Source organism: Primulina huaijiensis, chromosome 12 (assembly GCF_012295235.1).
Source record: "Primulina huaijiensis isolate GDHJ02 chromosome 12, ASM1229523v2, whole genome shotgun sequence".
In the NCBI taxonomy this organism is placed as follows: domain Eukaryota; kingdom Viridiplantae; phylum Streptophyta; class Magnoliopsida; order Lamiales; family Gesneriaceae; genus Primulina; species Primulina huaijiensis.
The window spans coordinates 6,777,104-6,790,743 of NC_133317.1; the positions used below are offsets into that span (position 1 = coordinate 6,777,104).

Below are 13,640 nucleotides of genomic sequence, written 5' to 3' on the forward strand. Positions count from 1 at the left end.
CGGATAAAACTCATGTATCCCAAATAACATATCATTTCTTAAAATATTAATTTTCTTTTAAAAAACTAAGCATAAATGATGTACAAAAAAACAAATACACGAATTTTCAATATATAAACACACACACAAGCATGTGTGTCCTCTGCCAGTTTCCATAATTCCACGTTTCACTCCCTATCTTTCCTGAAATTACGCAAGCGCCCCAATCCAACCGTCTACAGCTCTTCACCTTCCATTTCCCCCCCGTTTTTCGTTATTCTCCACAGAAATACAATATATTATATATAACTTGTATAAAAGAACAAACGAAGCTCTCACTTTTCTCTAAATCTTTGATTTTATTTGTCGGGGAAAATGTCGACGGAAAATGGGCGAGAGGCTCTGGTGTACATAGCTAAGCTCGCGGAGCAGGCAGAGCGTTATGATGGTATAAATGTTTCTGTATAATGTACATTGCTATGTGTATTTACGTTGTTTTGTGACGTATGATTTCCATTTCCGTGTGTGTTTTTTGAGTTCTCTGAGGATGTGGGATTGAATTGCCTCGTGTAGATCGTTGTTTCTGCACGTGTGTGTGTGGAGAGGATGTGATTTTCTGATGGATCCGCGTGTCTGTAAAAATTCACGGCATTTTTTTTTAGATTTGATGTGTGTATGCATGCAATTGTTGCAAGCACGAGAGATGTGTGTTTGCTGGTCGGAATATATTGGTGGACAGTCGCGGGCACATGAGAAAATTGGTGATGTTGGTCATTTTTTGCTGTAAAACTCCATGAAGATGTGCTTGAGGTAATATAGACTAAATTTTTTGTATACTAAAGGACGAGGATGAAATTTAATGTTTTTCGAAGGTGCAAAAACTAGAACTTCCAAAACAAACGTGTATAAATTTCATCTTTGAGCCTTTAGGCCCATGCCTATCTTTGAGTTATCATATTCATTCAAGGAGCATGGTGTTGTTTGTCTAATATTTAAATTAAGGGTTGACACAAGAATTATGTGTTCTTGATGTTTTTAGTTTGCTAGAAATTAAATCTCCCAAAAGGTTTACACTGTTTCTTTTTAGAATTTGGTTATTTGTTCATTTGAAAATTGCTAGGATATTGAATTTCTTTGACATCTTTTGCTTTGGCATCTTAAGCAGGCCTTTCTCCCCTCCCCACTTTTTTGCCTCTTACAACTGAACTAAGTATACAGGAGATGAAAAGTTGTAACTATGTTTCTATGTTAGTTTCGCAAAGTTGAGCCTTGTCATTTACTTAATTGAGCTATGCTAATTGGTAATGGTCAAACAAATTCATCCACTTTGCTGGTCATGCTGAATGCTACTGCTACATATTTTTTTTCTTCTCAGAAATGGTTGAAAGTATGAAAAAGGTTGCAAAACTTGATGTTGAGTTATCAGTCGATGAGAGGAACCTACTTTCTGTTGGATATAAGAATGTAATCGGTGCACGCAGAGCTTCATGGCGTATCATGTCATCGATTGAGCAGAAGGAAGAGGCCAAAGGAAATGAAAACAATGTGAAACTGATTAAAGATTACCGCCAGAAGGTGGAGGATGAGCTATCCAAAATCTGCTATGATATTCTTTCAGTCATCGACAAGCATCTCATTCCCTCTTCTGGTTCAGCAGAAGCTACTGTATTCTTTTACAAGATGTAAGTCAAATGGTTCTATTGTTTAAATGAACGTATTCTTTCGGTATTCTTGGAATAACTTTTTATCTTCTTCTTGCTAAGAAAATCTATTCTCTAGGAGCCGGGAAAACCATATCTTTAGCAGTTCATTTTCTCTAGCTCGTGAGTTTGTAGGGAAAAAAATTGCTTCACTGTTCTTTCCTAATTTAGCCAGGTCAAAGCCATACTTTTGGGTCTGTGTGTTAAGTTACTTACTCCTGATTAGAGTTCAACAAAGCTAATATGTATTTTCATGAATTATTCACTATGTTGGATTTGCTGCCTTCTGGAACATCAGTTAATCAGCCGCGACTGACTCATTTCTGGCATATTCTAATTCAGGACAGGCGATTATTTCCGCTACCTTGCTGAATTCAAGACCGATCAGGAAAGGAAAGAGGCAGCTGAACAATCACTCAAGGGCTATGAGGTGTGTGCATGAAAAACCAATATAGAGAAATATTCAACCAATCAAGTCAATATGGCTTAACTGTGTTCCTTAGCTATATCTTCTTTCCAATGATCTGTAGGCCGCTTCAGCCACGGCAAATACAGATCTTCCATCCACCCACCCTATTCGTCTTGGTCTAGCTTTGAATTTCTCGGTGTTCTACTACGAGATCATGAATTCTCCTGAGAGGTAATTTCATAGTAGTCTTTCATGTTCACTTGAGCTCGACTCTTTGAAGCGTTCTCGGGATCAGATTGTTTTAACTAAAATGTCAGGGCATGCCATTTGGCTAAACAAGCATTTGATGAGGCAATTGCTGAGTTGGATACATTGAGTGAAGAGTCTTACAAAGACAGCACCTTAATTATGCAGCTGTTGAGAGATAATCTCACTCTTTGGACCTCAGATTTGCCTGAAGATGGAGGTAAGTGGTGGTGTATCGTTAGTTATTTCATATCTTCAGTTCAGGAATTTTCATTCAAAAGTTTAGAAGATTTCTCGCCTGGTCCTTTTTCTAAAATCAAGTGCAACTGTCGTTACATCATCTTAAATTCTCAAAATGTTTTTTAGTTTCCAATCCCGGGGAACCTTTAACAAATTATATTAAACATAACGACAATAATAATGACCCCGTTTAGAATCTGGTAATACTTCAGCTTCAATAACTTCAGTTGAAGGTGTTTTAATGATGTTTGATTTTGCTTTTTTTTTAAAAAAAAATAAAAATAAAAAAAGATGATTGCGCTTTATTTTACCTCATTTCAAAAGGTTTTAAAAGGTATCATTTTTAATATAATTTTTAATTTGTATACATGGATACAAATTAAACTCATTTGGAAAGAAATAAACATGTCAATTCATTTATCAGCTCGCATATCTGACTCTTAGTTTTTTTCTTTTAACTTTCAAAATCAATCTCAAAATCTTGAAATTAAAATAAGCCAAAGTCTTCCTAGAACTGATTAGCTAAGGCTATCTATCGCTCTTTACCCTGGCAGGTTCAGGTGAGGAGAACAACAAAGGTGAGGAATCCAAGCCAGCAGCACAACTGCCTGAGGTAAGATACATCAAACTAAATGCCATCCAAACTTGCCAATCCTTTTTCCCTTCAAATCTCGCGTAATTATGTTCCGATCCATTTTTTTTTAATGAGAAGTGTTTCATCATTTTCAAAATTATATTGATACACGTATGAGATGACATATTTGAACTGTTTTTTCATCACTAAGATATTGTTATTGTGTCTATTTTGCAGAATTAAGGACTTGACTACACCGAATGAATTAATATATATATCAAGAACGTGTTTTTGGTTTATCTGAGCACGAGGCGGGCACTTTTGAAATGCCAACAATCCCTTTTGTTAAGACTACCACAAGTTGCTACTGCAAAAACCTTTTGTTTTGGCTTCTGAAAACTGAATATTTAAAGTGACGATATGATTTATACATAAGGACAGGCGTATCATATTTTTTTATGGTTTATGCATATTTTCGAGTTAATGTTCAATTAAGAAGATGACACTTTATCTTTGGTATAAGAATTAACAACCTCATATGATAACAGCCGGTCAACTTAATCGAAAATAAAGAATATTTTAAAGTTGACATTTTTGGTTAAGAAAGAACAAAAATTGGAGTAAAAACATCCATTCTTTTTATGTTTGAAAAATGGGATGGAACCATTTAATTTGGGACAGTAGAAGCCATGGTTCGACTTCGGACCTATTTTTGATTGAGGTAGTATACATCATTTATGATGACAAAAATTAATCCAAGCGCACGTAAATGCGAAGAACGTCTAATATCTAACTTCCATTACGAATCCTCTAAAGCATATTATTCCTCAAACAAAATGATAAAGTTCCGTACATATAAGCCAAGAAACAGAAGCTGCCTGGTAACATTCATCCTGCTAAGGCCAAAAAATACTAGTCGGTCAGAGGTTCCGTAATTTACAAAAGGTGAAGGCCTAACAACGAACAACACGAATTGCTGACAAATGTAAAAAAAACTCCAGAGCCTACATCTTCCGAATTGCTGATGAATGAAAAAAATTCGAGAGCCTGCATCTTCCGCATAGTGTACAGAGACCTGTGAACATAGTAACGCGAAAAACATATAAAAGCAGGCATCACAAGGCTATCTTTTATTAAGATGTGAGCAAAACCATATCCGGAAAACTTACTTTCATGTGTAATCTGTACTGTACTTGAGATTAAACAGAAGGTCCCTGCGAACCTCTGTGCCCATTCGAATTTTAAACTGCCTACTTATTGATTCCACCTTGTCATCAGATTCGTAGTCCATCTCTCTAATGCATCGCCTACGCACCTTTTTTAGTATTCCCTTCGAGGGTTCAAATCCGGCTTGTATCTGCTTGAAGGGTTAAATTCCAGTTCAGGGCTCGGTTCAATAGAAAATTGGCAAAAGCTAAACGATGTGTATCAATTACAAGTGAAAATTACCATATCATCGATTACGGTGAGAGCAGCTTTAGCATCCCGCATAATAAGATGAGCATCAATAAGTAGAGTATATGTCTTCATATTTGGTTCCATGCCTAATCCAACAAAGTGCTCAAATACTTTTACAGCTTCATCCCTCTGTATTATCAAAAAGTTAGTATTGATTCAATAGAAGCGTGTAACAGTATTTAGGGCTGGATCAAAGGAAGCATTTAATACACTTGTGTACCACAATCTGAGTACATATTGACCGACTTTACTTGCTTACACTTTTTTCAACTGGGACACGAATTTAGTATTTTGCTCGACTCCTTTACAATCCTGATTTAAATATGGATTTCACACAAACTACAACTGATATCAAGCCAACGTGATTTAGCTTGAAAGTCTCTGTGAGAGATTTAGGGAACAAACATGTAAAAAAATGGCTAACACGAGACTTAGATACCAGAGTAAAGGAACTGTCCATGAAAGTGAACATGGCCGTGTACAATTACAGTTGAGATCGATGAAAAGCTAAGATAATATATGTTACATGCATCATCTCTCCGAGAATCAAAATGTATCTGGTTTGATCCACAGGTTACACAAGTAGTTTTGAGAGAACAAATCTTGTAGGATGTAAAATCTATAAAATAATAACAATAACAAGGAGTTAACAGTTAAAAATGGAAGACTGGAAAATACTTCAATTATCTACTTTATGTGGATCTCTTAATGTCAAATGTATGATAGGCCAAACTGAGTATTATGCAGTTGTGAACAATGGGAAGCAAGAGATGCGCATCTAGTTACCTTGCTGAGTTTTCCGAAGGCACATATCAGGGCATTGTATGAATGGATATTTGGCGTCAATCCAAAATTCGCATCGATTGCGTTAAAGGTCTGATAAGCACGATCAATATCCCATATATTTGCACATCCAAGAACAATACAATTGAGGGCGGCAATAGACTTGTATGGTGGATGGCCTCGACTTAAATTCTCCAACTGATAATAAACCTGAGCGAGCAGTTCAAAAACAGAGTCAAAAAGGGCGTGGGTATTTTAAGGGCACATTACACTCTAACCATGAGAAATCATGCAAATCCAATAGAGGTACAAGAAAATACATAGCAACGGATTCCATGTCAAGTTTGAGTTTGGTCCTCAACTCCGAAAACAATGCAGAAAATTTTCAGGCCTGGGCAATTAGCTAGAACAAGAAATGATTCACATGATCACCTAGTTGGTTTGCTTATTCAATATTTTAAAAAAATCTAAAGCATATGTAGCAAGCTTGAAAAATATGAAACCATAGCGTTGTTGGAGTATCGTTTTCTCGTATCCAAGAACGCGATGAAATTCAAGTTTTTTATAAATATTTTGTAATACAAAATACCTTGAATGTCGTTTGGATTATAAACATGCATAGGGTAATTGTAGGATTACTTTGAAGTGTCTAAACATTTTGGCTACAAATATTCCGGGATTAGCGGAAATAACTCTTCAGGTGATTCCCTACGAACAATCAACTTAAATCTCCTCTTTAATCAAATCCACGACCAAAATCTCTATACTTTCTTTAGTTTGAGAACTAAAGAATTTTGTATTGAGACACAAAAAAAGACCGACAACGGCAGTTTAAGGCAACGGCGTGGTGGTCTTCAAAGCGGCGGCCGAAATCCCTTAAAAATAAAGCGGTCGAAAATCTACGAGAAAGTAACGAGGATTCTATGGGTTTGATGTCAAACAACTTTTTTGTCTAAGTCAAAACTCTAGATTTAGATATTAAGCATGGGCTTACTAATCCATCTAGGATCTTAACTAGTTGCATAGTCCAACTAGGACTTCTACTAGTTAGAGATTAGTTAAGATACTTCAAACCTATTAACCATAAAACTCATGATCAAGGTTTCATCACAATCCCGATCGATGTGACGAATGTAACTTTCTTGTTATTATGACGTAATGTCAAAATTTTCAAACCACTGAGTGAAAGTCAACAAGTCAAGATCAACCAATGAAAGTCAAACTAGTCAAAGCCAATATTGATTCAAAATATAACTGCAAATTTTAGAACACTTTCACAAAAATCAAAATTTAGGCAGTTGCACTCTCCTCACTATGTTAATAGTCGTACTAACTCTCAAAACTTTCAAATATGAAATATGTTTATAAACTCTTTTATAAGCCAAAACGTTCTATCCCCATCAAACTCCAATCACCAAATTCAACTAATTGAATTTGACTATCTCAATGGAAACACAAAAATCATTACTTGTGTAACCCTCATTGGTTCAAGCGTAAAGCTAGTCATGAGTTCACAAATCACAACTCACTGTGATTCATGACAAGTGGAACATGTGTCCCTTATACGGGCTAACCCTAATTTGCATCATTTTGTGCATCAATTCATTGATAATAAGAATGTCAGAACTCATTTCTGATTGCACCTATCGAATCATGGTGAGAACGCCTATTTCATCACCCTATGATTTCTTAGGTATCAGTGATAGTGCCTACAAGAACCAATCGATTATGCTTAGCTAACAGTACAATCTCTTCATCTCACATATCCTGATCAAATCTACAATCATTGGCTAATCAAGGGTTGCATAAGAATTTAGTAACGATGTTATATTCATTGAGTATACATAGTGACATCGAATGTGCAACTAGGGAACCTCTTTACCCTAATGTGCATCTCATACTCTAACCAGAAATTTCATGCACTATTATCTCATCAGATCGCGTAAGATATACATGCTCATAGGCAAGCGGCGAATCTCAGACTACATTACACTGACTGCTACATGTGTCGTGACTACACCCAATCTCGCCACCTATGACTCTCATAGAGTCAGTAAACAAGTCAAAGTGCAGGCCTTTTAAAGTTTGATGGAAATCAAACGTTTTAGTTTATAAAAGAGTTTATAAGCAGATTCCATATTTGGAAGTTTTGAGAGTTAGTACGACTGCTAAAAGAGTGAGGAGAGTGCAACTGCCTACATTTTGTGAAAATGTTCCAAAATTGGAAGTTGTCATATTTGGAGTCAGTAGATAGTTGACTTTAACTAGTTGACCTTGACCAAGTTGACTTTGACTCAAAGGTTTGAAAATTTTGTCTTTACATCGTAATAACGAGAAAGTTACACTTCTCACATCGATGATTTCTACTCTCTCATAGATTTCGCCCACCCTTTTGTCTTTAAAGGATTTTGGTCGTCCCTTTGAACACCCCCACGCCGCCGCCTTAAACCGCCGCCGTCCATCTATTTTTGTGTCTCAACGAAAAATTCTTTAGTTTTCTCTAGGACAAACTAAAGAAGGAATAAAGATTCCGGTCATGGACTTGATTAAGGAGGATTTTAGATAAACACTTGGAGATGACTCAAGATGATTGTTCATAGATAATCACAAGTTTAATCCTGTAATAGTTGGAGCCAAAGTGTTTAGACACTTCAAGGTAATCCTACAAACATCCTATGCATGTAGATAATCCAAACGACATCCAAGGTATTTTGTAATATGTGCATGCATGTGAAGAATCGGAAACAACATGTTGATGCTCATAAACTTGTATTACCTAAAAACACTCTTATGGTCGAAAACATGCCCATCAAATTTAATCACCACTTATTTGCATCGTCCGTCACAATATAACACAATAGGGCACAAATTTTCAATAACTGTCATTTTTATGTTTCACACCACTCCATCACCATCTCAAAATTATAATGCTACGGGCTAACTTTCTATCAGTTCACAAGTTATAAAAAATGAATTTGAAAATGTGATGGCTTTTCTTCGATCTTTCTGACGTTGACTTTCTTAGTGAAATTACAAGGAACTAGTTGTGCCATATATGACATGCCATAAAAGGGGTTTAACTACATCAAATGTATGTGAAATGCAAGTATGCAAGTGTTAGTAATCTAACCTATGGCATCTGTCTAGACAAACAATCAAGAAGCAATTTTACGGAAATTGCGAAGATGAACTATTCCTACTTGATAAAGGCTCAAAAATATGCGTCTAGACTCTAGTCAAAAGAACTTACTGAATCCAAAGTCTCGAAACCTTTCTTGGAACACGCTATTACAAGAGGATTCAAAGATTGAAATGGGGAGAATAGGTCTTCTCCATCTTCGCTTTTAGAATTTCCATAAGCACTCTCAAATTCATGGAGAGTACTGAAAGCCTTCTGTAAATTCCCCAAATTAGCATGGGCATACATTTTTGCAAGATAAGCTTCAGGACCAGGAACCTGCTTGTTGCGCAGTGAGCGCTTCAGAACAGCCCATGAGCCATCAAGGAGTCTAGAATTGTATGTTCTACTAGCAGTTCCAAGAGCAGAGACAACTAATCCTTCATTTATAGAAAGATGCGCAGCAGGCCGTGATTTCTCCCATCGAGCAATCCATTTAGCCATGAATTCAAGAGCATAATAAGTTAATTCGCTGTTATCTGATTGCATTGCTATATCAGCAATATAATTGCAGACAACCCAAGGAGGGCACAAAGACTTGTTCTGATCCATTTCCTAATAACAACCATGTAGTCAGAGTCAGTCATCGGTATACTCGAACAAACTGCACATAAAAATTAAAAAACAAATCACGGGCCAGTCAAAAAGATATGCACCTTGCATCTCTCTATAATTGATAACAAGGTGTCCAGTCTGGCATTTCTAGCACAGCCTCGCACACAGTCCGTGAATGCATTCAATGACAGCATGTATCCAGATTTCAAGGTCAGATCGATGTACTTCACAGCAGAATCGATCTGGTCAGTTGACAGGAGCATGCCAATGACTAAGTCGTAAGACTCATCATCAGGTAGAGATTCTTTGTATTCTATTCCTGTTTGGAGCATCCTGGAGTCAATTATATAAATCCCACCATGATATTATTTCCGTGTCAAGTAAAATGGTTTCAATTAATAAAACACTGAGCAATAAAATTTCATACAAAACAACAGAAGAAAGAAGATCGTGTGCAACAAAACCCCACGAGAACGCAATGCAGAAGTTTCATTCATAGAAACAATAAAAGGAGCTGAACAAGAAAATAGAACAGGAAGGAGAACCAATAAAAACAATGACACGCAATTACTTTTATAAGACATAATAAATAATAAATAATAAATAAATAAAGGAGTGTGGATGGAGCTAACAGAATCTTCATTTTTAGTTCATAGTTACCAAACAAGATTGACTTGAAGAGGAAATACAGAATAGGGAGGGGGGAAACAGAGTGAATAATAGAATTACGTCCACCAACTAAACGAAACAAAAGAGATTCAGAGAGAACTGAAGGCATCTGAAGCAATTTTCATTGTGTTTTCACCTAACCAAGTACAACAATTTTCACCATGCCTCTGTCCCTCAGGACAACGGACATCTTATTTGATGCATGGGGCAACAGAAAGTTATAAAACCATAAAAACCATCAACAACGGATGCATGTTGAGGGTATAAATCATGTTGAACCATGTATTCTAAGACTAATCAATCAACGAAGACACGAGAGACATTCTACGCATATTTTATATTTCCTATTACTTAATACATGCTCCAGCTCAACACTTCGACATAAAAAAAGAAACAATGGGAGACCAAGTTTATCCTCCAGCTCTTACACTCCTTGTTAGCAACTAAAGCCATCGTGATTGCTTTGACCGAACATTAAGAGTTTCTTTATCCTCTACCTCTAAAACTGCAACAGGTCTGATATAATTCATGACTTCTCAAATCCTGGTACACCGGAAGTAGGATATCAACCGTCAAGAATCCACGAGACTGCTTATTCCCTCCGTGAAAGCATCAAATAAAGAACCAACGGTAAAAAAGAAGTGCAATGACCGATACAGGTAAAACTACAATAAGATCAATTGCCGCTCGAGAAGTCATAAATCTTTTCAGTTAATTTTTAATTAGGAAGATAACATCTTTTTCCAAAGAAATTGCGAAAAAAAAAAAATCAAACCTCTCAATCAATTTCTCGGCCGCAAGCGCTTCACCAGCCTGTTTCATAGCCTTGAATACAAGATTATACGACGCGGCATTGGGTACGATCCTGTAATCTTCCATTTGCGCAACAAGGTCCAGCAGCTCTCTCGCAGATGCCCCGATCATCAAATTCGCCCGCAGATAATGATTATAAAGGTTCACATCCGGCTTGTTGGGCTTACCATTTTTATCCAAAGACCTAATCCAAAACTCAAAAAGCTGCTTCATTTCATCCCATCTCTGAGAGGTCATCCAATCAGCGAAATGATTCATCAAACTCTGCCCGTCCAGCGATTGTGAAAAAGATTGCATACGCGACGTCGAGGTGTTGTGAAGAAACCCTAAACTGATCGGAATAACCGCCGCATCTGCAGCGGATACGGAGGGCAGAGGGCTCCTCCAGTTCTCATTGTAAAGCGGACTACCAGAGGCCGGGTTAGGCGGCAGAGGCGTTTGCGGTGGCGTATAAGGCGGAGGCTCGGCCAGCTGAGCATCTTGGTGGAGGTGGATGGAGGTAGAAATATATCTCAAGTTTTGCCGTCTAATCAGCGGCCATGATCTGGCGATGACTGCCATTGGCGCCATTTCCGGCGAAATGCGAAAACGTAGATATATAATATATATGTATGAATATATATCTATCTATTTCATGGACTGTGAATCTAAAGTGAAGTGGAGCTGCTAGGGCTTTGGTGAATTTGGGGGATTTTTAATTTTGATTTAATATTTTAAATTATTTAAAAATTAATTATCGTTTCTTTATTTTTAATTATTAATGAATATATACAGATTTGTTTTTAAAAAAATATTATTATTATTATTAATTTTATAGCCAATAGTTCATAATATTATTAGAAATATATTAAACAATGATTTTAACACAACTAACAACAATAATAAAATAATATTTGCGAAATTAGGGTTGAGTACAATCTATATTATCTATACTATCTTATTAATTTTGAGACACTTAGAATAAATAATTTTGGTGTCATGGTCTGTTTTAATAATTATATATATTAATAAAATGTTAAAATTTTAATGTAAGTTATATGTAGTTCAGCGGATAGAGTCATTGTTTCTTGGAGTTTAGGTTATAGGTTCAATTCTTATTAAGTCATTTTTTTATTTATTTTTAAATTTATATATCAAAATTACAGTGAAATCCCTCAATATTTCTTATAATTATATTTTGATCCTCATTTAAATATAAATCAAATGAAATATAAAAAATGTTACATGCGTCGGTGCACTAGTTCTTATTAAGTCGGTTTCCATTGGATTAAACATTTACCACTAGATCAAAAGTCATAGTTGTTATTCAAGACTCAGCTATATTTCCTTATATATGCGGTAGAGCATAGTGCACATACTTGGGTGTTAATGTGTCGGTTTTTAGGCTTATGAGAATGTGACGTCAGTACCTTGAAGCACGAGAACTTTCCCATATGTCACTCATCTCAGTATTACTCTCACTAATATACGCTTAACCCGACATTCCCCTCAAGAAATATAGAAATATGCTCACTGTGATATTTGAACTCGTGACCTTGCTCCGATACCAATTGTTATGATCAAGCACTTACCACTAGGCTAAAGTTATAATTGTTAGTCAAAACACAAATTTATTTCTTTATACATGTGGCAAAACAAAGAGCACATACTTGGATATTAATGGGTCTAACTGTTAGGCTCATGTCCGGCAGTCCGGAGAGGTGCATGTCTATTTGATGGTGTTGTCTTATCTTTAAATATCAGTATTATCATTTTTATTGTCGGACATGTTCCTAGTAGAGACAATATTCCAGTTAAGATTTGGCGTCACTATTTTACAGCCAACCAGATCAAGTGTTGCAACGTTAGCAGCTCCCATGAGGTCACTCATCTCATTACTACTCTCAATTTGCATGCTTAACCCAACAGTTTCGTTAGAAGATTCAGTTCGATTTTATTTTTTAAAAAAATCACTTTTGATTTTTTTTTTAAAAGAAAAAATAGTCAACCCAAATAATTGATATTTCCATTTTTTTTTAGAAAAACACTTTTATATTGTATTTTTAAAATTACATCTCTAAATATTAATAGACAATTCAATTATTTTGGATCTTAACTGAAATGATCAATTTAACTCAGTTTTGTTGATTTGATTTTTGATGAAAATTTGACCAGTTGTGTTATTTAACAATAGTATTAGGACATGTTTGATAGAGAAAATGAGGTGAGAATGAAATGAACATTCTCATTTCAATCATACACATTATTGGTGTCATTTCCTATTCATGATAATTGTTAGGATCGATAAAAAGTTTAGAGGAGACGTAAATAAACTCTTTTAAAATATTTAATTTTAAAATTTGTTTTCAACCGTTTTTGGACGGTTGAAAGTTTTTCTTAAATGATTAGAAATATGAACCACTTGACAAGTGCGGAAACCGGTTCAATATTTTTAATGATAATTTCAGCGGTTGGCAATCTAATCAACAAGATATGATTAAAATTGTAAGAACTTGCGGAAAGTAAAGACACGAGATTTTTATGGATGTTCGGATATAAAACTCATATGTCACATCTTCTTCATCTTTAGGAAGGATTCCACTAAAAGACTTTGGCTTTACAAAACTCTTTGCAACTGCCCACTCCAAACAGGACTTATCACACTGCCTGTTTTGAAACTCTTAGTGATCACTTTACACTTCTGGATTTTAAGAACCATCGGTTCACCAAACACAACTATTAATCAAACAACCAAAAGGTTATTGATATAAGTAAACAATCTTATTTTGGTAGCACGAATATGATCCTTGAAAGATTAGATATCTTTATGTTGAGTACGTGATTGAATGAGCGATTGAGGTATGCAATCTTTGATTGCGCTCGGATTCTTGAAGTATGCATGATTGGAATAATTTCGCTCTTGAAAGCTTGATGATTTTGTATCTCGTTTTCTCATGCATATCTTGCATACTTCAAGCTCTGTTTATATAAGCTGTCATTCTAACGGTCGAAAGATATGAGCAACGTTAACCTGTAACATTGGAATGATATATCATT

General features: G+C 35.7%; 2 protein-coding genes across 2 annotated transcripts; one reads left to right on the top strand and one right to left on the bottom strand.

Moving 5' to 3' along the window:
- Window positions 1–192: 192 nt before the first annotated feature.
- LOC140989356 (14-3-3-like protein GF14 iota) lies at window positions 193–3,424 on the top strand. Its single transcript, XM_073458558.1, has 7 exons — window positions 193–427; window positions 1,355–1,661; window positions 2,022–2,109; window positions 2,210–2,319; window positions 2,406–2,554; window positions 3,129–3,187; window positions 3,386–3,424. The coding sequence occupies exons 1-7, from the start codon at window positions 355–357 to the stop codon at window positions 3,389–3,391; spliced, it is 792 nt and encodes a 263-aa protein (XP_073314659.1). The 5' UTR covers window positions 193–354; the 3' UTR covers window positions 3,392–3,424.
- A 501-nt stretch (window positions 3,425–3,925) lies between these two features.
- On the bottom strand, window positions 3,926–11,278 carry LOC140989905 (pentatricopeptide repeat-containing protein At1g26460, mitochondrial). The gene is made up of 7 exons (XM_073459431.1): window positions 10,567–11,278; window positions 9,224–9,455; window positions 8,640–9,122; window positions 5,393–5,599; window positions 4,598–4,735; window positions 4,318–4,505; window positions 3,926–4,223 (listed from the first exon to the last, which is right to left on the bottom strand). Exons 1-6 carry the CDS (start codon window positions 11,172–11,174, stop codon window positions 4,320–4,322), a joined length of 1,854 nt encoding a protein of 617 aa, XP_073315532.1. The 5' UTR covers window positions 11,175–11,278; the 3' UTR covers window positions 3,926–4,223; window positions 4,318–4,319.
- Between the last annotated feature and the right edge of the window lie 2,362 nt (window positions 11,279–13,640).